Source organism: Aspergillus udagawae (genome assembly GCF_001078395.1).
Source record: "Aspergillus udagawae IFM 46973 DNA, scaffold_1, whole genome shotgun sequence".
NCBI classification, from domain to species: Eukaryota; Fungi; Ascomycota; class Eurotiomycetes; order Eurotiales; family Aspergillaceae; genus Aspergillus; species Aspergillus udagawae.
The window spans coordinates 3,531,620-3,552,942 of NW_025091264.1; the positions used below are offsets into that span (position 1 = coordinate 3,531,620).

At 50.0% G+C, this 21,323-nt stretch overlaps 7 protein-coding genes across 7 annotated transcripts; 6 read left to right on the plus strand and 1 right to left on the minus strand.

The window, feature by feature from the left end:
- Positions 1–205: 205 nt before the first annotated feature.
- Positions 206–3,287, plus strand: cyc8 (putative transcriptional corepressor Cyc8; the record flags this gene model as incomplete). Its single annotated transcript, XM_043286644.1, has 8 exons — positions 206–380; positions 471–674; positions 744–826; positions 885–1,064; positions 1,120–1,212; positions 1,267–1,423; positions 1,486–1,730; positions 1,809–3,287. The coding sequence occupies 8 exons, from the start codon at positions 206–208 to the stop codon at positions 3,285–3,287; spliced, it is 2,616 nt and encodes an 871-aa protein (XP_043142579.1).
- A 643-nt stretch (positions 3,288–3,930) lies between these two features.
- rpL3 (60S ribosomal uL3 domain-containing protein) lies at positions 3,931–5,703 on the plus strand (the record flags this gene model as incomplete). The annotated part of the gene is made up of 7 exons (XM_043286645.1): positions 3,931–4,064; positions 4,160–4,168; positions 4,242–4,273; positions 4,360–4,417; positions 4,489–4,645; positions 4,712–5,385; positions 5,448–5,703. The coding sequence occupies 7 exons, from the start codon at positions 3,931–3,933 to the stop codon at positions 5,701–5,703; spliced, it is 1,320 nt and encodes a 439-aa protein (XP_043142580.1).
- A 689-nt stretch (positions 5,704–6,392) lies between these two features.
- Aud_001146 (uncharacterized protein) lies at positions 6,393–6,990 on the plus strand (the record flags this gene model as incomplete). The annotated part of the gene is made up of 2 exons (XM_043286646.1): positions 6,393–6,630; positions 6,701–6,990. The coding sequence occupies 2 exons, from the start codon at positions 6,393–6,395 to the stop codon at positions 6,988–6,990; spliced, it is 528 nt and encodes a 175-aa protein (XP_043142581.1).
- Positions 6,991–9,617: 2,627 nt separating this feature from the next.
- On the plus strand, positions 9,618–11,921 carry Aud_001147 (SKN1/KRE6 family beta-glucan synthesis-associated protein; the record flags this gene model as incomplete). The annotated part of the gene is made up of 6 exons (XM_043286647.1): positions 9,618–10,252; positions 10,318–10,498; positions 10,568–10,669; positions 10,723–11,245; positions 11,322–11,799; positions 11,858–11,921. The coding sequence occupies 6 exons, from the start codon at positions 9,618–9,620 to the stop codon at positions 11,919–11,921; spliced, it is 1,983 nt and encodes a 660-aa protein (XP_043142582.1).
- Positions 11,922–12,924: 1,003 nt separating this feature from the next.
- Positions 12,925–13,858, plus strand: Aud_001148 (uncharacterized protein; the record flags this gene model as incomplete). Its single annotated transcript, XM_043286648.1, has 3 exons — positions 12,925–13,063; positions 13,152–13,321; positions 13,427–13,858. 3 exons carry the CDS (start codon positions 12,925–12,927, stop codon positions 13,856–13,858), a joined length of 741 nt encoding a protein of 246 aa, XP_043142583.1.
- Positions 13,859–14,756: 898 nt separating this feature from the next.
- Aud_001149 (PDK/BCKDK family protein kinase) lies at positions 14,757–16,369 on the minus strand (the record flags this gene model as incomplete). Its single annotated transcript, XM_043286649.1, has 4 exons — positions 14,757–14,820; positions 14,885–15,864; positions 15,924–16,072; positions 16,156–16,369. 4 exons carry the CDS (start codon positions 16,367–16,369, stop codon positions 14,757–14,759), a joined length of 1,407 nt encoding a protein of 468 aa, XP_043142584.1.
- A 3,343-nt stretch (positions 16,370–19,712) lies between these two features.
- Aud_001150 (uncharacterized protein) lies at positions 19,713–21,229 on the plus strand (the record flags this gene model as incomplete). The annotated part of the gene is made up of 5 exons (XM_043286650.1): positions 19,713–20,014; positions 20,090–20,250; positions 20,348–20,653; positions 20,715–21,148; positions 21,203–21,229. The coding sequence occupies 5 exons, from the start codon at positions 19,713–19,715 to the stop codon at positions 21,227–21,229; spliced, it is 1,230 nt and encodes a 409-aa protein (XP_043142585.1).
- Between the last annotated feature and the right edge of the window lie 94 nt (positions 21,230–21,323).

The window sequence follows — 21,323 nt, forward strand, 5'->3', positions numbered from 1 at the left end:
TGGCGAGATACTTTTCAAGTCTTCCGATAGAGAACACATTTACTTCGCAGATCATCGCGATCGCACCAAAATCGCCAGCTGTGCAACGTTCCAGTAACACGAACATTGATTGCATCATCGTGTCGCAAGATTTATGGGATACAAAGTCACAGAAGTGGCTTAGTCTCTTTCTGTTGCGATTCTGAATAGTCTCTTCGCCAGCAAAATGGCCCACACTCAACCGTCGCCTACTGGGGGCGTAGCTCCTCACCATGGCCATCTTGCAGCTCACCCGCAGGTCAATGGTCATATGCCGCTGCAGTCTCAAGGTCAGAAGGCTCCTCCTCTGACTACTGCTCAGAAAATCGCAGCGCTTAATGAACAGGTCTGGCTTCAAATTGGTACGTTACTCGTCATCGTTGCCGTTAGAAGGTGCTGCGCCTCCATTCCGAACTCTGTTTGGCTGACTTGTCTTCTTTGCGCAATAACAGGTAGTCTTACTGAATTGATGGGCGATCTTGATGGTGCTATGAACGCTTATGAGCAAGCGCTTCGACATAACCAATGGTCAATCCCTGCTATGAACGCCATATCGTGCATCCTCCGGACCAAGGAACAATTTCCGAAGGCGATCGAGTACCTTCAGAACATCCTCAAATTAGACCCGACCAGCGGAGAAACCTGGGGTAGTTTAGGTAATTAGGAGACTCCCGCAGACCTTGATTTGTCTACTGTCTCATCACGGTGACTGACAAACCTTGCAGGTCATTGCCATCTAATGATGGATAATCTGCAAGAAGCTTATACTTCGTACCAGCAGGCGCTATATCACCTGCGTGATCCCAAGGTTCGTGTTTTCTCCTACACTCCTTCGCTTCACAAGGCTAACCGCAATGTGATGATAGGAACCCAAACTCTGGTACGGAATTGGTATCTTATATGATCGCTATGGCTCCCTTGACCATGCCGAGGAGGCTTTCTCCCAAGTCATGCGGATGGCTCCCGACTTTGAGAAGGCCAATGAAATCTACTTCAGGCTCGGCATCATATACAAACAGCAACAAAAGTTCAACCAGAGCTTAGAGGTACGTTCATCGGTCTCCTTCCTATATGTAGTCTCTTTGCTTACCGCAATCTCAGTGCTTCAAATACATTGTCAGCGACCCTCCTCGCCCTCTTACAGAGGAAGATATCTGGTTCCAGATTGGCCACGTTCATGAGCAACAGAAGGACGTAAGTTGTCTCATAATCTCACTTGGCTGCTCATATAGGCTGACAACATCACAGTTTGAGTCTGCGCAGGCAGCCTATAGGAGGGTCCTAGACCGTGATCCCAACCATGCAAAAGTACTTCAACAACTCGGTTGGCTTTACCATCAGCAAAGCAACAGCTATGCAAGTCAAGAAAAGGCCATTGAATACCTTGAGAAATCTGTTAGTGCAGGTAAGCTGTTAGCTCATGTCCTCAACCCTGAGCAGGCGCTAACAAGCCTTGCTTCTTTTTAGACAACAGCGACGCACAAAGTTGGTACCTTCTTGGTCGTTGCTACATGTCGCAAGCCAAGTATCCGAAGGCCTACGAAGCATATCAACAGGCTGTCTACCGTGATGGACGCAATCCGACTTTCTGGTGTTCGATTGGTGTTTTGTACTATCAGATCAACCAGTATCGCGATGCATTGGACGCTTACTCTCGTGCAATCCGCTTGAACCCTTACATCTCGGAGGTGTGGTACGATCTGGGAACTCTGGTAAGTCAACCTGCGGGGAGTTTGTTGGGGGGGGGGAAACTCGCGGAAGACCGAAGTCGCTGACCACCGCTCGTCCAGTATGAGTCCTGCAACAACCAGATTGCCGATGCTCTTGACGCTTATGGTCGTGCCGCCGATCTTGATCCTACTAATGTCCACATCAAGGCTCGTCTGCAACTGCTGCAAAGCCAGCTCTCAGGCTCCAACCAGAACAGTGCTCCTGCGCCCGCTCCTCAGCCTCAGGACGTTCATCCACAGGCTTACCAGGCTCCTGGTGTGGGCGCTCCTCCAGCTCCACAGTGGGGAGCACCAGCTCCAACTGGAGGCCCGCCTCCTCAGCCTCCCGCTCCTCCAAGGCAGATCGCTGACTGGAATCGCGGCATCAACGAAGTGCAGTCTCAGAATCAGGCGCAGCCCCAGCCAGCTAACGGTTTCGATCATCGTGACCAAGTTCGGGGCCCGGTCGCTCTTCAGCAACCAAGCCCACGACAAGAGCCTGGTAGGGCCTTCCCTGATGGTGTTCGTGCTCCAGCAGCTCGTTCTCCAAAGGCCACGGTTGCGGGCCCCGGTGCATTTGCACCTGCACACGCACTGCCCCAACTACCGAACCCACCACCGCCGCCACATGATCGAGCTCCCGCCGGTACAACTCCTTTTGCCTCTGCTACTCGCGGACCCTTGCCACCCGCTCCTACTTCTGCTGCACCCCCCACAGGCCCAACTGGGCCTAACGGAGCCCCTGCCTCTGCTGGACCTCTGCCACCATACCCTCGCCCGTTCACCCCGCCGACGGAGATCCGGCCCATTCGCGACGAGAGACCATCATCGCCCGGTTCTACCTACCCTCACCAGCAGTATCATCATGGCCCGAGTGTGCCAATTCAGGGGACTAGTAGCACTGGCATCGCAGGTGGTGCCCCTGCTCCAGCTTCTGCGATCACTGCTGCCGAAGCCGCTGCTCGAGAACGTGAAGATCGCCCAACCTCGGCAATGAAGCGGGGTCGGGAGTGGGAGGGGGAGTCGGGCCCTTCAAAGAAGGTTGCCAATGAGGAAACCCGCGTCCGCTTGGATGATCAGGTCGCTCGCCGCGTAACCCCTCCGAACCGCATGCCGTCGCCTGGCGAGATGCAACGACGTGGTTCCTCGGAGGTGCGACGCGAGGACCAGCGCCGCGTGAACGAGAGCTACCATCCATCAGAGGCTGCTCACCATCCTCCAACCCTCCCATCCATTCAGCACATGCCTCAACACGCGACCGGTTCAAGCCTCCCTCCCATGAATGAGGGCCCTGCTCCGGCTTCCAACGGGCCTCAGCCAGGTGCTCCATCAACCCAGGTGCAGGTGAAGGAAGAACCGGCTCGCAGTGAGCAAGTCCCAGCCCATGAGCCTGCTGCGCGTAAGATGGACGTCGATGAGAACTACGATGACGATGGAGATGACGAGAAGAGAACCAGCACTGCCGCTAAGGGCAGTCCTGCTGCGGGTAGCAGCAGCAGCAACGGGGTGCTGAGCAGTGGCGCCCAGACTTCCCAGTCGAAACAGGAGTCTGCAGCCTAAACACATGATCATTTCTTGTCCATGTAGCCCATCTGATGATTGCAAGATGGCGCTGTACAAGCGAACATGCCTCCGAAGATGTCTATTATGAACAATCTTTCGTACCCTCGTTTACCCTTCAAAATTCCCCTTTCCTTCTTCTTTATGGTTCTCCTTTCCGGTGGCATTTACGCTAGCTGTTACTTACTCATTCAAGTCTGTACTCTACGAAAGCCATCGGCGTCTTAGCTACGAGGAACTATTACTTGTTTATGTCCTCTCTTGTACCTGCCTTTTGAGCCCCCCTTTGTCCAGATATCTTCTCTCATCTCCATTGCCCTTCAATTTCCCTGTGCATGATTCAGAACTCTTCTTTCAGAAATGACAATATCTTTTTCAGAGCTCCATTTTTGTTTTTCGTATTGGGTTGAATGCGTTGACTTGTTGTAGAGGCAGCTTTGTATTCGTGAAAGAAGTGGGAATTTCGATGTGGTAAGTAGTTGCAGGTAGTTGAATCAAGTCAAATTTGATATTACGACACTTCTTCTCTCCTCATATATCTCAAACGATGTTGGATAGGCTGTACAATGCTGAGTGAGATAAGCGGAATGTGATTGAATACCATTCATTATACAACGAGTTTTGCCCGTTGGGCATAGCACGTATGGAGTATGGCAGAAGAGGACAAGGCCAAGGGAGCGTGTGCCTCAGGCAGCAAGGCGCGGATTTTCAGTGTGCCTTAGTCACAACAGGGTCGCTTATCCGCAAGAGGAAATGTGTCGCCAAGACTTCGCTTAGGTCAGCCCACATTCGTTAACCGTGCAAAATAACGACCTTCGGCAAACTTAGAGATAGACACTCTCACTCACCACTTCGACGACTAACGACAACAGGGTCAAGATGTAAGTTATGCGCTCGAATACAGATCAATTATAATGTTAAAGAATCACATCGCTGATTTTATATTTTTTTCAGGAGTCACCGGAAGTACGAAGCGCCTCGGCACGGTTCGTCAACCTCGTTTTCCTCCTTCGATGGCGTCGAAATTTCTGCGCTCTGTGTGTGTGCGATATACTGACCAACGTCCTTACAGGCTCTCTTGCCTTCCTGCCGCGCAAGCGCGCTGCCAGACACCGTGGAAAGGTCAAGAGGTTAGTTTAGCCGCTACAATTTTCAATATCGAGACCATAAAAAAAAAGACAGTATGCTGAGTGTTCGACAGCTTCCCCAAGGATGACCCCAAGAAGCCCGTCCACCTGACGGCCTCCATGGGTTACAAGGCCGGTATGACCACCGTCGTCCGTGACCTTGACAGACCCGGTGCCAAGATGCACAAGAAGGAGATTGTTGAGGCTGTTACCATCATCGAGACTCCTCCTGTATGTCCATTGACCCCTGGATTTGGTTTGTTACGAAACTGGACCGTCACTTACGCTTGTTTATAGCTTGTTGCTGTCGGTGTTGTCGGTTACATCGAGACTCCCCGTGGTCTCCGCTCACTCACCACCGTCTGGGCTGAGCACCTGAGCGACGAGGTCAAGCGCCGCTTCTACAAGAACTGGTACAAGAGCAAGAAGAAGGCCTTCACCAAGTACGCCAAGAAGCACGCTGAGGAGAGCGGTGCCTCCGTCACCCGTGAGCTTGAGCGCATCAAGAAGTACTGCACTGTCGTCCGTGTCCTCGCCCACACCCAGGTCCGCAAGACTCCTCTCAAGCAGAAGAAGGCCCACTTGATGGAGATCCAGGTCAACGGTGGCTCCGTTGCCGACAAGGTTGACTTCGCCCGCAACCTGTTCGAGAAGCCCATTGAGATCGACAGCATCTTTGAGAAGGACGAGATGATCGATGTCATTGCCGTCACCAAGGGTCACGGTTTCCAGGGTGTCACCAGCCGTTGGGGCACCAAGAAGCTTCCCCGTAAGACTCACAAGGGTCTGCGTAAGGTTGCTTGTATCGGTGCTTGGCATCCTAGCCACGTCCAGTGGACTGTTGCCCGTGCTGGTCAGATGGGTTACCACCACCGTACCTCCTGCAACCACAAGGTCTTCCGCATTGGCAAGGGCTCTGACGAGGGTAACGCCTCCACCGAGTTCGATATCTCCAAGAAGCAGATTACTCCGTAAGTACCAAGTCAACTGCATTGCTCGATTGAACAATATCGCTGATGAAATCTGTTTATAGCATGGGTGGTTTCGTCCGCTATGGTGAGGTCAAGAACGACTATGTCATGGTCAAGGGCTCCGTTCCTGGTGTCAAGAAGCGTGTTATGACTCTGCGCAAGACCCTGTACCCCCAGACCAGCCGGAGAGCCACCGAGAAGGTCGAGCTCAAGTGGATCGATACCTCCTCCAAGTTCGGCCACGGTGCTTTCCAGACACCCGAGGAGAAGCGTGCATTCATGGGTACCCTCAAGAAGGACCTTGTTACTTCTGCTTAAGGTGTTTATGTCGGTTTGGTGTAGTGCAGCTTCTTAACTTTTTTCATAAAAAAGCGAACAATACCTTCAAAGCCTACGCCTTCCGCTGAATGATCAGTGATGCCTGTTTCCAAGTACTCATGTAGCTTAAGGTAATATGATGATGTTCCAAAGAAGATAGTCTTTACAACGCGATCAAGTAGTGTACCCTCCAAAATTACTGTATGTATAAAGAGTTGTGACCCAAGGGCTTGAGGATAAAAGTTTGCACCTGCCGAAATCTCTCCTTGAATAACTTGCCTTCCCCAAGTCTCATTTGCTGCAGACGAAACTTCGTTCATTCCTGGCATGTGATATTTTGCAGTCTACTTACATATCTTTATCCAATTGTCGATTCTAAGAGGCACTGGCCGTTTGTTGAAGCACCCATGCGTCGGTGGCAGCTGAGCCGCACGGTCTATTGCGTCATTAATCGCAACCTGGTTTGGGCTTCAACTTCAACTGCATCACCAAATCGGGCTGCCCTCTCTCCCCAGTCTCTGATCCTAAAGTCTCGGAGTTTTACTGTTACCTCTCATTGTCGCTTATATTCCCACTTGCGTATTCGAACTTCTCCGCAGAATCAAATACTCCTAGTTTCGTCCCACCAAACCTACTACAGCATCATCCCATCACCGAACTCTCGCCGCAAACCCATCATCTCTCGAGCCATGTCTTCAGACGACGCTTACATGTCCTTCCTGGATAAGGCCAACGCAGACCTTAATAACGGTCGAGCACAACAAACTCAGCAGTCCGGCGTGCGCACGGAGACCGTCGACGTTGGCGTCCAGATCCCCGCTCCACTCAGATCAGTGGATGCATACTACGTCTCCGAGACAGATGAGCCCTTTGAGCCGGTAACATTGAGATGGGAGGGCGCGAATAAGGGAACTTGGCCCGGTCCTGGTTCGTGTATCCCGATGGACAGTCGGACTGCCTGAAAAGTGCATTTGCTAACGCTGCCTTATCCGCACAGCCGAATTCTCGAGACTCATCTCACCTGACGCTGACCTCGTTTCGTCCATTGAGACATTGACGCCTTCGACCTTTGATCCTAAGAACCAGTACTCGGCTGCTCTGCGCGCGGTGCGGGCCGCGGTCGCGCAGGCTTTTGGTGGTGGTGAGCCTGGCATTGATGAATCGGATGTAGAGGTTAAGGTGTACCGGGTGGAAGTTGGCAAATCGCGCGTTCAGTATTATATTTTGGGTTTGGATGCTGAGGGAGGGACTATTGTGGGATTGAGGGCGAAGGCGATCGAGTCTTAGCTTGCCTTTTTTTTTTTTTTTTTTCTCTGGTCTGTGTGTTTGATTAACTGTGATCTTGTAATTGATATAGCCATATGACGATTGACGTGATATATGTCTAAGATAGCTTGAGCTCTTCAGTTCTGGCGTTTCCGAAATTTACTGTACAAAGTCGACGCAACATATATGTTCTCTCTTGCATGTTACGAAACAATAAGGTAACCATAACGGCAACCACATCGGCAAAGTTCTGCATGCGAGCTATTGATTTGCAAAACATTATGATTATTATGCGGATTCGTATGCATATATGTCATTCTACACTCAGTGTGCTTACGTTTGCCTCATGCAAGACATCAACTTTCGGCTAATAGTTCTCAGAGAAAGCTGGTCTCCGTCTAAATTCTTAACTACTGGCGTCCAGATTGATACCCTGATATGTTGAAGAAGAGATAGAATACATAGAGCTACGCATCAACAATCCAAACGAGAGTAACGTGGCAAGTCAAGTTGGAGGGCATTCTATGTGCTGGGCTCTAAGCATGTATCTAACACCAACTTGGCCGTTGAGCAGAATAATCACAATTGACAACCTCGTGAGTGACTGCCTGCCAGGACGCACGTTTCAGGAGGCTGACTGACTTTTGACCCGGTTGGAATGGCAGAATATTGGTATGTGTCTGTCTTGTTGGAGGAACGAGGATAAAAATGACGGACTGTCCATTTCGCAGACAGTGGTAGCTCATCGGCAGCTTTCTCTGGCCTTCACTGGCTAGTACTGAAGAGTTGGCAGTTGACATTTTATGACTGACCCCCTCAATGAAAACATTGACGCATATCATTACCCTGCAAGTAGAAGTCAAGGTTCACAACTGCAGAAAGGGACGCGTGTTCTGGAATGGCCCTGTTTTAGGCTGTCATGCGTTTGACTACGTGTCTGATTGAGATATCTGGGGTCCATCAGCTGGTATTGATCTCAGCATCTGGATTCAAATAGCCAATAAGTATATAGACCTGAACTGCCTTTGACTCGAGACAGATTGTCCTTGGCTCCATTGTTGTTGTTGTCGTTGCTGTGCTAGGGGGTATGTACGGAGTAGAGGATGGCTTGTCTCACTTGTTGCGGTGTTCTCAATTCAGCGAAGTCATCAACGGGAAAGAGTATCAGCAGAGAATGAACTGGGTTGACTCAAGATAAATTCTCACCACATATTAACGCGGATGACTCTTGGTGATTATATGTATCTAGTGGTTTTTGCTTGTCCACGATGCTAGAACAGCATCCAAAACGATCAACAAACTAACCCCAAACGGCTTAGCTGCTGTGTGCCTGATTCATGGACTGAGGCCCACAATGTCCATAGGTACGTAAGTTACCTTGATTATGTACATACCTTCCCCTACTGCTGTGGAATTCCCTTGAACTTCATCCTCCATTCCAGAGCGACCCTGGCTAGCAACGACTCTCGGTAGTCTCAATCATGTCCTTTGGCTCCTTTACACTGCACTTGAAGGACTTTGCAGCCAACCGTGCTCTCAGAATGGAGTCCATGACTATATGGATCGATATCATTAACTGATTGCTGGCTGTACGGTATACGCTCGCCTCCGATGTTCTCAGCCATCATACAGCCACCAACTATTCGAACCTGTCTGCAAAATATCAAAGACCTCTATCAACGATGGTGGGTCTTCAATGCCGGCTAGTACTCCCAAGCATCACCCCTCCTAAACGGGAGCATTCCTGGATGGGAGGGTGACCCTTGGTAACCATGGCGGATTGCCTCAATGCTTAAAATTGCTATGCTTGTTTCGGCGCTGTTGTTATTACTACCAATAAATACAAAGTATTTCGAGGTTCGTCCTCTGGAATATGGATCCCTTGATGGTTAACCTGCTAGAAGAACAAGGAAGAGAGCATTTGATTCTTATGTAGGCACAACTAGGCAAACAGGAACTGCAAACCTGCTCTGCTATCCCTTTCTGACCCCCCAAGAACCTTCACTTATTGAATAGTTGCAATACATTGTTTCGTTGTCTCTCCCACACTTGCTTTTGATCATTTTCCCTCTTTTTCTGTAATTCTTGGTGGGACACATTCTATCGGCCTTCCCCCATTGTTTACACTCTCAATCCCATCTCAAGTTCTCCAGCCACTCTGTCCCTCTTTGTCTCTCTCAATACTTTCTATTTGAACTTACTTTCTTGAGAAAGTAATAAGTGAGTATTATCTTCATTTCCGTTGTCCAACGCTCGTCCAACAACTGGTACACCATCGGTGTCACGATTCAGCAGTCAGTCATTCCGTGCTGGCCAGGTATCTGAGGATTGGTATCATCGACTCGATCTACCAACTTGGCAAGACTGAATGAACACTCCCGGCTCCTGAAGCCACAGACTTTGTGAGAGCGGATCTCCTGGCAATGGTCCTCGGATAACGCAATCGAAAGGATCGAGAGAGCGACTAGCAGATTGGAGCAGGAGGTGCAACACGGATTGGTACGGTTGGCCAGGAATTATTCTTTGGTGATAAACATACAGCCAACCTACCAGCGAACTGTCGGCAAAGCGTCAGTGGCGACTGTCTCTCGCAACGGCCTCTAGACAGGTTCATAGATCCTTAGAGAGAGTATTCGGACTACGTCAGAATGTCCGACAGCTCCTCAACGCATAGCGCTAAGGATGTCCCTCGCATTCAAATCCGAATTAACTCCGGCAAACATGAGCCCATTACCGATACAGATGATCGCTTATCGAGAGTTCCGAGTCATCAGATTGGGCGAGCTTTGATACCAGGTGTGGCCCTTTCACCGTCTGCTGGGACATTACACACAGTATACGGATCCTCCGATCTGCAAGATTCGTCTGAATTTCTGCTACCGCCGCGCCCACGTCGTTTTAAGGAAGAGTACGAACCATACCGATCACCAGCACCTTCAATACGTTCCTCAAGGCGAACGAGCTGGAGCTCAGAGGCAGGGAGTTACGATACGAGGGGATATCCTTACAGCGTATTTGAAGATTCGCGCGCCCCATCCCGGGCAGATAGTGATGAAAACGATGTGAACACGCAGACAGTTGCCGAAAAGTACAACATCATGCCCACGGACGGCTTGCTTCTCTTTCCTGAGCCGGAGGAAAAGGACGATTATCTGCATAACCCAGATCCCAACGATAAAGAAGGACAATGCGACTTGTGGAACCGCCGCGGTATCATGAATGTGACGGGCCTAGTACTGCTGACTTTAGGTTTTCTGGCACTTTTCATTGGCTATCCGGTGATGTATGTTTTGATTTTCTCCCGTCGATAGCGCTCAAATGCATCAACTGACCACAATGGCTTCTTAGAACGGCGGTGAAAGGCGTGCTAGATGAATCTGGGCCTAAATGTAACTCGGGTGATACGCTCTGTCTTGAAGTAGGGGACCGCCCATTGCTGTCGAACATACGAAGAGGCTTGATCGATCCGGACACGCCAGATTCAGCCAAAACCAAGATAGCCGCCGATGGGAAGGAGTGGACGCTTGTAGTAAGTTGAGGGACCTATCTTTTGTTTTCTGTCACCTCATTGGACGAAAGACTGACATCTATCATCCAGTTTTCGGACGAATTCAATACTGAAGGCCGGACTTTTTATGAAGGAGATGACCCGTTCTATCAGGCGGTTGATCTCTGGTACGGTGTGACGCAGGATTTGGAGGTCAGCCACAATACGTGTATAGCCAACTGAAGTTCAAGCTGACGTCTCTGCAGTGGTATGACCCAGATGCGGTGACGACCAGAAATGGGGTCCTGGAGATTCGTTTCGATGCCTACCCTAATCATGAACTGAAATACCGATCGGGAATGGTACAAAGCTGGAACAAGCTGTGCTTCTCGGGGGGTCGCCTGGAAGCAAGCATATCACTGCCGGGTGCTGGTGATGTGTCTGGATTCTGGCCCGGTTTCTGGGCGATGGGGAACCTGGCCCGGCCTGGGTACGCTGCAACCACAGAAGGAGTGTGGCCATACAGTTATCATGATAAGTGTGATGCGGGCATCACACCAAACCAAAGTTCTACCGATGGTCTCAGTTACCTTCCTGGGATGCGCTTGCCTGCCTGTACCTGCGCAGGCGAGGAACACCCAAGCCCTGGCAAATCAAGAAGTGCGCCAGAGATCGATGTGATCGAGGCAAGTGTGACTGCCCTGAACAATAATCCAAATGCAGTTATTGGCTCTGTCTCTCAGAGTTTGCAGATGGCGCCGTTTGACATATGGTACATGCCTGATTACGGTAAGTTCCACTGTCCCTGATCACGAAAACCACTATCTTGTAGCAGAGATCTTGATCTCACGCTCACAAACTATAGAATTCACCGCTGTATATGATCGCCGCATAACGCAAATCAACAGTTATAGAGGAGGTCCCTATCAGCAAGCCATGTCCGGTCTCACTAATCTGAACAATAAGTGGTACAACGGCAACGAGTACCAGGTCTATGCCTTTGAATATACACCTGGCGCTGAAGGAGAGATCACCTGGTTTGTCGGGGCCGATAAAACGTGGACCTTGGATGCTAGAGCCATTGGCCCTAATGGCAATATTGGCCAGCGCATGATTCCGCTTGAGCCGATGGCCATCGTCATGAACTTGGGCATGGCCTACAACTTCGCCACTATCAATGACACGATCAGAAACTACATGCCGGGTATCATGCGGTTCGATTACATTCGGATTTACCAGGATCCCAACAACATCAGTGTCACTTGCGATCCTCCGGGCTATGAGACGACGGAATACATTTCGAAGCACCCGAAAGCCTATCGCAATGCCAACACAACGACATGGTACGTTTATTCTCTCATCCCTGACCCACATTCTCGATGTGTTTCTGACTTCTCCTAGGTCCGACGCCGGATACAAGTGGCCGAACAATTCTTTCATACACGGGTGTTCACGAGTCCCATAGTATTTTCGTCAACCTAGGACCATTTTTTTTTTTTTTTTTCTCGCATCCTGCCATGATGGCTAGAAGACCTACTCAATTCGCCTGTCCATGTTTTCCCGGCTACTTTGCCAACAAAGACTCGTCTACGAAGGCGCTGTTGCTTGTTGACCTCGCGCACGATTATTTTTATCAGCATTACATTTTGGTGTTAGACGTGTAAATCTTTCTGACGGAGGTCTGAGGAACTTGCAGATCTCAAGCCATGCTGAATGTCTCCTTTGTATCACGCAAAGTCCCATGGCTTGTGGTACTCATGTGCTGCTACATACTTGATTCTGTATCTCATACTGGTTAGAAATTAGCATTCATCGTTGCTATCCTCGTTTCCATTCTTCTTAAATAACCTTTGACTTGGTTCCCTGAAATTCGTCAGTCAGAAATTGGCTTGATAAATATCGTCGAGTCATCAAGATATAGAAATAACCCGGGTCCACTTTGTAAATTGTAAGCATTAGGAGTAAATCAGGGCCAACGGCATCAGGACTGTTAAGTTCTGTTGTGCGAAGTTGACTAAGCAATCTTATCACCATTGTGCAGGTGATCCGCCTCATTGTGCTGTTCTTCTTTCACGGTGTTTTCATTGCTCTCGAGCCAGATGTTCGACCTGTCTCCTGGTGAGATATCCTGGCCCCAACCTTAAACCCGGCTTTAATGGGATTATCTGAGCAAAAGATGTGGACACCACCGCGTATGATCTTTCCCATATAATCTTCCCCGCATTGGCCACGCCTGAGCTTGTTTGGCAACCTACAGTACTATTTCCCTTGGAGTGCATCTTTAGCTTTTTCTATGCAACTTGAGGGTAGGACCTGGAATTTCCCAACTGAATCTCATTCGTCTCGCTTTCTTTCCAGGGACAGACCATATCCCCTCTTATATCTGAGTCACCATCAAGCTTCTGGGTGTTGATCCGCTCACTGCAGACCTCAACTAAACAAACCAAGGCAGCAGACTCATTAACAGCATGTTCAACCCGAACATCCCCAATACGGGATACCACAGCCGTCCCATCGTTATCGACGACGATGACGATGACGACAACGGCGGAATGCAGGTGGACTATGCCCCGACCCAGCATCCCCAGCACTCACTCATGGCATACGGTACAGTATATCCCATCCCATCCCATCCTAACCACGACCCAAGACAATCAACACCAACATCTGGACCAATATTAATCAAAGCCCACAGGCCATAACGCCTCAGCAGGCCGAATGCCCAGCCCCGGCTACCCAGCCTGGCACGCGACCCTCGAGCAGGAAAAGAAAGTCCGCAGCCGGCTGCGCGAGGAGCGGCACGCCGCGCTCTGCGTGCTCCTGGACCGCGAACTCCTCACCCTGCAAGCTCTAGCAAATCAAGAGGTGCGTCTTGGCTTTTTGTTCCCTGTCCAGAATCTCTCATGAATCATGAGAGAGATGGCGATAGGTATATGTTATGTTGTATGAGTATACTAACGAATGAAACAGACCCTCCCCCAAGCTCGCCGCCGCTTCTTATCTAAACTCCTTGCACCGGGGGACCCCGAGGAGGCGGCCAAGATCCGCGCGGACCGCTTCATCATTCAGCATCCATCGACGACCGCGTCGTCGTCGTCCTCTTCGGCGGTCCCGATGACGGTCAGCCGGGGATTCGTCGATGTCCATGAGACGGACGATGGGGGCTGGCGTCGTCCCGATGCGGGGTCAGGGTCGGGGTCTGGGCCCGGGTCGGCCGTTTCGTCGCCTGCTTCTGCGTCCAAGAAGAAGGGGAAGGAGACTCCCGATCGGGCTCGGAGTAAAGCCAAGGTATCCGCGAGTCGGCAACAGCAGCAGCAGCGAGAGAGGGAGAGGAGGCGGAGATGGAGCGGTGCTGAGCGCGATGATCCGGGGTCTCCTTCTATGCAGAGGTTTTCGCCATGATTCTTGTTTCAGTCATGTACTCTGCTGTTGTTGACTTTGTAATCTTGATGATACGATGAGATCGCATCGGATTGGGAAAACTCTGCTTAAGCTGTGCCTTGTTATACGTTGATATATGCCTAAACATACCCATGAACCCCATTCCGCCCATAATGTAACATACTATACATGGCCCAAAGCGAGAACCTCGCAAACACAAAAACAGGGGACCCCCGAAAATAGTGAATCCAAAGCCATACATCATGATCTAGCCATCTCATATATACAATGCAGACCAAGATCACTTCAAACCACTCAACACCAAGTTTTGCCAGCTCCCGACAATTGCCGCACTGAAAATCTCAATGGGGTATCAAAAATGAACTTTTCCCCTTCCCCCTTTGCGAATTCTCACTAGAAATTTCTAGTACAATCATTCACATATTTACCTCGTATGCGGATTGTATCAGGTAGGCTGAAGAAAAAGTCCTGCTCTTTCTCATGATAAAAAGAAAGGAGTGCGCTGGAATATTAAGAACTACTCGATTGTCAACATGGAATCCTACTGAAGCCAGATGCTGACAATCGAGTAGTTCCTAACTCCAGCGCACTTTGCAGCAATACAAGTTGAGATCAGCAAATCTCCTGTTATCGCAGGTATCTACCTTTTCGACATGCATGTCCAAATCGCAAGCAGGTGAGGTAGCGGCTCTTACGTGCTCAAATTTTCAGTGTTGAGCATGCTTTCAGCATCACCAACCTGTTTGCGCTCAGAAACTTCCCGATTTCGCATTCGGGCGGCTTGAATGTTCATCAGCGTCAATCCTTGAGACGGCGGCGGGTCGGGTTCCGAGTAAAAAGGATGCAGTCTGTGGGAAGTGGAGAACCGGACACGACCGTCCCTCATGACTGGTAATTGTCATTGCAGGGGCTCCGAGCTCGAAGAGAGCCGATTCAGATGGAGATAGACATCTGTGCCATATCTGCAAATAATGTCAATGTCTGAGCGCGAGACAAACTTAATCATCCTCGAAGGAATGTGCTTACCCTTCCATACTGATCAACTTGAGATCACCACCAAAGTAGCGAGCGTACAAGCGACTGATTGGCAATCCGTATCCGAAGCCAGCCATGGGAGCTTTGAAGTCGTTCTTATCGAAGTCCGGATCCAGATTGGGCGTCTGATCCACGGTAGTGTACATGTATGTCCACACCAACGGGATGGACGATCGGGGTATGCCACCACCTTCATCGGAGATTTTGATGGTGATATCCTCCTTTCCTTCTGCCACAATGACCTTTGTCACAGGGAACGCTTCCTTGTCCGCGCCGTGGGTCTCCACCACAGCGCGCAGCGAGTTCTTGAGAGTCTCGAAGAGCATGTGTGACAGGTGACCGGGAACGTACATGAAGTTGAGATCGGGCTTGCAAATGAGCTGGATCTTTGGAGCTTCGAAAAGACCATAGTAGTCCTCACAGACAAAGCGAGCATTGTCAATGGCCTCGAGTGCGACTTCTCGAACATTTGTCTTGGTGCAAATGATACCGACATAGTTCGGGTGGCGAACATGCGTTTGTTCCGTCAGGGCGATGTGTTGACCGATCAACATTCGTATACCGATACGGGACATATAAAAGCGATCTAAGAATGACTGGACAGTAGAATCAATTTGTAAACGCTGGCGTTTTCGCTTCCATTCCAAGATGCCCTGGGCTACGGTGGTCACGACACTGTCGTGCCGCCGTTTGATATGCTGCAGAGTCTTCGCGAACCGTTGGTTGTAGTCGTTCAATTCGGGTGGCCAATGGCCTTGGTCATCGGATGGGTAGAAGTATCTTCGGCTGACATGCCCCTTCCCGTTGCCATTCCCGTTCGTGGGGGACGACCGATACTGCCCTTCCTTGATGCTGGGATTCTGTGTAGTTTCGGAAAGTATTTTTGAAAAGCCGCCATTCATCTTTCCAGGCCGTAAGAGGCGAGCCTTGACTTCTTGAGAAAGAGTTGGTCGGGGCAGGTTGATGATTTCCTGCGGAGCACGTGAGCATCCGTCACTAGGGCAAGAGGCATAAAAGCGTGGACGCATACCTCGAACGACTGCGCATACCAGTCCTGCACCTTCTTAATCGATGGCATTTCACTCAATCCATCAGGAAGTTCTCCAAGATCCTGAACGCGATGTGCTAAGCGAATAGGTAACTCTTCGGAGAGAAATTGAGAGGCACGAAAGAGAGTCCCTGCTCCAACCGACGGACAACGAGATCAGCCCTGGCTGCTGCCAATTGAACCTCTTCAAGGGATCCTAGATTGATGCACATACCTGTCGATGGTCTGTCACCAAACTGGACCATCTGCCGGAGAGAGACACCTGTGGCGGGGAAGCTCGCATAGTGTCTGATGGTTTCCATCAGTCTCTCCGACGGTTTCCACATGTCGTCTTCAAATACAGGCCAGACGGCCTGATGTGCACGCTTTATTAACCCAGAGAATCCAAATGATACAACTGGAAATGCGATGGGAACCTGAGTTGGCATGCACACGATGGGGAAGGGAGAGAAGAGAGCGGTTGAGGTACCCCGGACGTCGGCTGCCGAGGTTGTTGAGTCACAAGGGAGAGCGCAGGGCGGTAAGAGCTCTGGAAGCTCCGATTCGGAGGAAGTGAGGGGAAGAGGGGTTCGAGGGGGATGGGCATACGGTCGAGGAAAATATGCTTGTTCGGAAGTGGTATGAGAGCACAATTTCACGAGTGTGTCGTATGATTCAAGGAGCTTTAATGCTTCTGCTACAAAAGCATTCGATTTGAAGAGAATCCCCCTCAACTGAAGGGGAGACGACACACTAAATCAGTCACTACGGAGTACTGTGCTGTTGTTGCGGAGACCCGGGGGTCACGTGTGGGGATGTACCCGTGCCTGGCCGAAGGAGCGAAACGGGTGAGAATCAGCCGATTCTCGCAGCGAGGACAACCTGGCGAGGCTTCGTGATGATGATTTATATTTGAGGTCACCTTTTCTGCTCGGGAAAAATTCCTGGAGAGCGGCTTTACACGACCAGACTGGTTCTGGCAGTCATCTTCTCCCTGTCTTTCAGCGCCTCCAGCGCCATATGGCAGTGGAGGAGCAGGTGGAAATGAGAATAAACAATAATAGAGATCCTCCGGATTTCCCCTTCGCCCGAGAAGCTTGACTTGTGTTTTGCCGGCAAGCCCACACGCGATGGAGGCGAAAGTTTTACCGTACATCAGATCACCTGAGATCATCTAGATTAGGGGCAGACCACCAAAGGGCTTCTCAGTCACGGTCTCCCCAGTCACTCGGTCTGTCGAGACTCAAATGAGGCTAATTACCACGCTACTGCAGCAGTTCTTTCATGGAAATTGAGATGTCGGGAGATGCGGTTGACAGTTGACACCGCACGTTTCCCGCGGTTTTATTTTCTGGTCCGCGAGACTATTTATCCCTGAACGGGCACACTCGTTTCGAGGGGACCGACCTCCTTTTCTGGACGTTGGGACAGTGTTTTAAACCCGATCGATGTTCCGGTCGTCCTTGACCCTTAGCATCAGTTCCCTAGGGTTGAGCCACTTCATCCCGCAATCAAAAGGAAATTTTTGGACAGGTGAAAGTTCAATCGTAGCCATCTGCTATTGAGCGGGCCTTGTGACTTCATTTTGCTTCTTTCTCTCCAAGCCAACTTCCCTAGCCATTCCTTGTCGTCATTTTCGGGGGATTCAAGGATCTTGATCTGGACCGTGACTAGGAATGACGAAGCAACAGTCGCAACAGTTGACTTATTCGAGAATGATTTACATGCATGAGACAGGTCCCCGCCAAACAGGATTTAAGGTCGTTGATGAGCGATAGTAATGGAATAACCATGGAAGAGGAAAGGAAGCTGCGTAGATGTAGACTATTTAGACGACGTCGGCAATGACTTAAAACTGTGTCGTTGATCAGATCTTCGTCCTCACCATTTTCCGATTGCCCAGCGTCTACGGAGTACCTACAGGACCATATCAGCACGCTGGCAATACGGCACGTACTTTTGCTCTACGATGATCATTATATGACGCCTGAGCAGGACCACACAGCTTAGCCCCACCGAAAAAAATGATTGATCGCGAGATCAGTCCTTTGTTTGAGCAAGATGCACCTTTTCATCATCATCATCATTTTGACCATCATCGGCGTCCTTGATGGCCCCAGATGACCGCTGCCACTTGGCGAAGTGGAACTGCGAGGTGATGAAGCTCAAAGGGAACAGCAAGAGCCCATTGTCTATCTTCCGTATCTCCCCCGCAAGATCAATCTGGAAGGAAACGTGTCGAGTACTTTTGGCTGATGGTCCCGGTCGGTTGAGGCGCTTCCGAACTCTCCCACCAAAGGATATTCCACAAGACAACCGTTTTGTCTGCGTTCGTGATCTTGCGGCGCCCGGAAACCTTTTTGGCAGTGGAGTCTTCATTTTTCCCTTTTTGACACCTGTCTGGCCCACCAACCACTCAAGGGTCGCCCACTTGCTCTTGGAGAATCAACCGGCAGATTTATCTAACTGGCTGTCAATTCACCGCAGCGGGCTGTCTGGAACGTCTGGTTGCAGTTCGCGATTCCCCTGCTGCACAGTGCACACAGTCCTATGTATTAATATTTTTTAGCTTTATTTTATTTTTTTTTTTTCTTTTTGTTCGTTCCTCTTTGTGGACTGTTTTCGTTTTGCTGCTGGTTGACTCCCGTCGACGTCCATCTTTGCTTTTTCTTTTACCCCAGGGGGGGAAATAGGACAAGCGCTTGGCTGGCCCGAAACAGGCATTAAGTAAACAACAGGTAAGCACAGTTCTTCTTCCTTTTCAAAGCTTCGTCTCTCGCGAAAAGAAAAAAAAGAAAAAAAAACAAGGCCACGGCTCAACGAGGATGGGTGGATCTCCATTACCCGCCGATGAATCGTTCCTCTTTTGTAGGAAAGGAGCTTTCCTTGGCCAGAACCATCGATGATTCTATAGTCCTGATAATCCTCATCTGGCTGCTGTGGTGAAAGTGATGCAGGTGATGACGATGATGCAGAGATGCTCGCTCTCTGCTCCGTCAACCGATTCTCCACGTTCGCCGTGGTTTTTGCTTGATTTTTTATTTTAGTGAAGTTGTCTCTCGGTTATGCATTCACTAATCAGCAACCCCGATAGAGAGGAAGGATCCGCAAATTGGGCTCAGGAATTACTTATTTTGCGCTCATGCTGTCGATGCCATATTCCTGCTTGTGACTGGCTCCAATTTAGAGAAATTGCCCCTCTCAAGTCACCAACCGTTGTGTTTCATTGTGCGTCTGGCAAAGATTCACTATAATAATTAGTATTATTGCCATCCATTTTGGCGGTCCACCGAGATATTTTCTGTTTCCTATATTCTCTTAAAAAAGTGAAGAATTCCCCATAAGAAAGGGACAGTGAGGAAATACGAAGAGGAGGAGAAGAGAAGAAAGAAAGACGAGGAAGAGGAAGAAAGAGAAGAAGAGACAAAAGAACACGGTCGAGGACATCCCAATCAGGAAAGACCCTAACGACGATTCAGTTTCATCACAAAAGAAGGGCCCCTCTCCCGAGCCACCATTGTCCCTAAGTCACTGCTACTTCCACCGCACGTTTTGCTGTCATCTCACGCCTTCATCGGCTCAAGTGTGCCCCTTATTTTCCATCGTCCCTTCAGCTCATTTTGAACGCTTAGCTCTCTGGAATTCATCGCCCGTTTCCAACCTGCTTTCGTTCAGCTCGAATCGTTCGAAGAGGCAGAGGATAGGATCGCTAGATTGTCGTTGCATGGGTCCACCAGCTTCACGTCCCCCATCTCCGTGCTCTAGCCTGCATGTTTGAACGGCCAGCAAACCATGTCCCGTCGCCGTGCCTCAAACAGTGAATCAATAGCCTCATCGTCTACTATGAACGAGGCTGTTGCATATCCATTCTCCGGTATGCAGCAGAACCATTTGCCCCTGAGGCGTGGCCCTATCGAGGGCCCTAACGGACGAAGGTTGATTCGGAGAGTCACCTGGCGTTCGTCTACCTACAAGCTCATGGCGTCCCTTTGGGTCTTGGGCGTGTTTTACATCGTCTGGCTTATAAGGGATCTATTTTGGCTGCCATTCGCCCCGTCAGAAACGGAGTTTACCACTGCAACTGCGGGGAAAGAGTAAGTTTTCTACGACCTTTGTCTGTTCAGCTGTCATGGCAGCTTAATACTTACCAAAGCGTTTTCCTTCCTCAGTTTTCTAGCACACTATACTGGTCGTCAGGAGTGCGGCATCTCCTCAGTCTCCTTATACAACCCCCCAGAAGATCAGGTGTATTGCCAGAGTCGAGACTCATTGCTCAGCGCAATGAGCAATGGTGGCCGCCATGGCTTTGATGCCGCCTATACATCACAAGGTACGAGCGGGATTGGTTGACACTAACGTCATATCACCAATCCGTCTCTTCGAAATTCTTCTGCTAGCGCTTGCTACGATTCTGATGACATGCTTAGGTTGTGTCTATCGTTGGTATAGCAGCTCTCAGATCTGTGATATACTCCAGAAATTTGACGGAATCGCTTTTATCGGTGACGAATCACTAGCTGATGCTTATGCTGGATTCAATATCCTTCTCCGAGAAAACCTCGCCACTGGCGCGCTGAAAGATTGGGAGATGAATGACGTGTACAGCGGACAATGCAGATGTGACTCTCAATTCACCAACCCTTCCTGCTGGCTGAAGCGAATCAGTTCCAGCGAGGAGATGTTTCTCCGAGGCGACGAATCAGGACCTCGAAACACTTACGCCTGCTCAACCCGTGAGCTATCTACTTCAACTAGAGATTCATACATGTTAGCGCTGACGGTTTTGTCACACAGATGTCCCCCATGTTTTTGTGAAAGTAGTTGGATCGCCCGCCTCAAGAAACTCTCACGAGAAAGTTCAGAAGCTGCTCGCTCGCTCCGACAGCCAAAAGAAGCCTGTACCTGTGATTCACAGTGTTTCGCTCTCGACATCATTTTCCTTGTCCACAGCCGAGAGTAGCATGGACGAATGGCTCGCTCTGACGAAAGTCAACAAACAATACACGCCCCTGCTTTGGGTGGGGCCCACGGCTCCCGGTCACGAGAAGCTGTCCACCGATACCAATATTCCTGCCAACAGCGCCGTGTGGCAGTATGCTCTAGATACGACAAAAGCAGCTCGGAGTAGAGGGATGGAAGTTCTAGGCATGTACAATGCAACCTTGCAAGCTGCTAGCTGGGACGGCAAACATTATGGTGAAAAAGTAGCTATGATGCAAGCCATGATGGTAAGTTCTCGTCCCTGCCTTTATAGCAGACTATCTGGTCTGACAATTTCGCAGATCATCAACTGGCTATCCGCTCTCTAACGGACCAAATGTCTATCGCATATTCTCAGTCCATAAGGTGCTCAACGTGATATCATGTTATGAAATACCCGTCAGATGGATGATGACCGGAGCG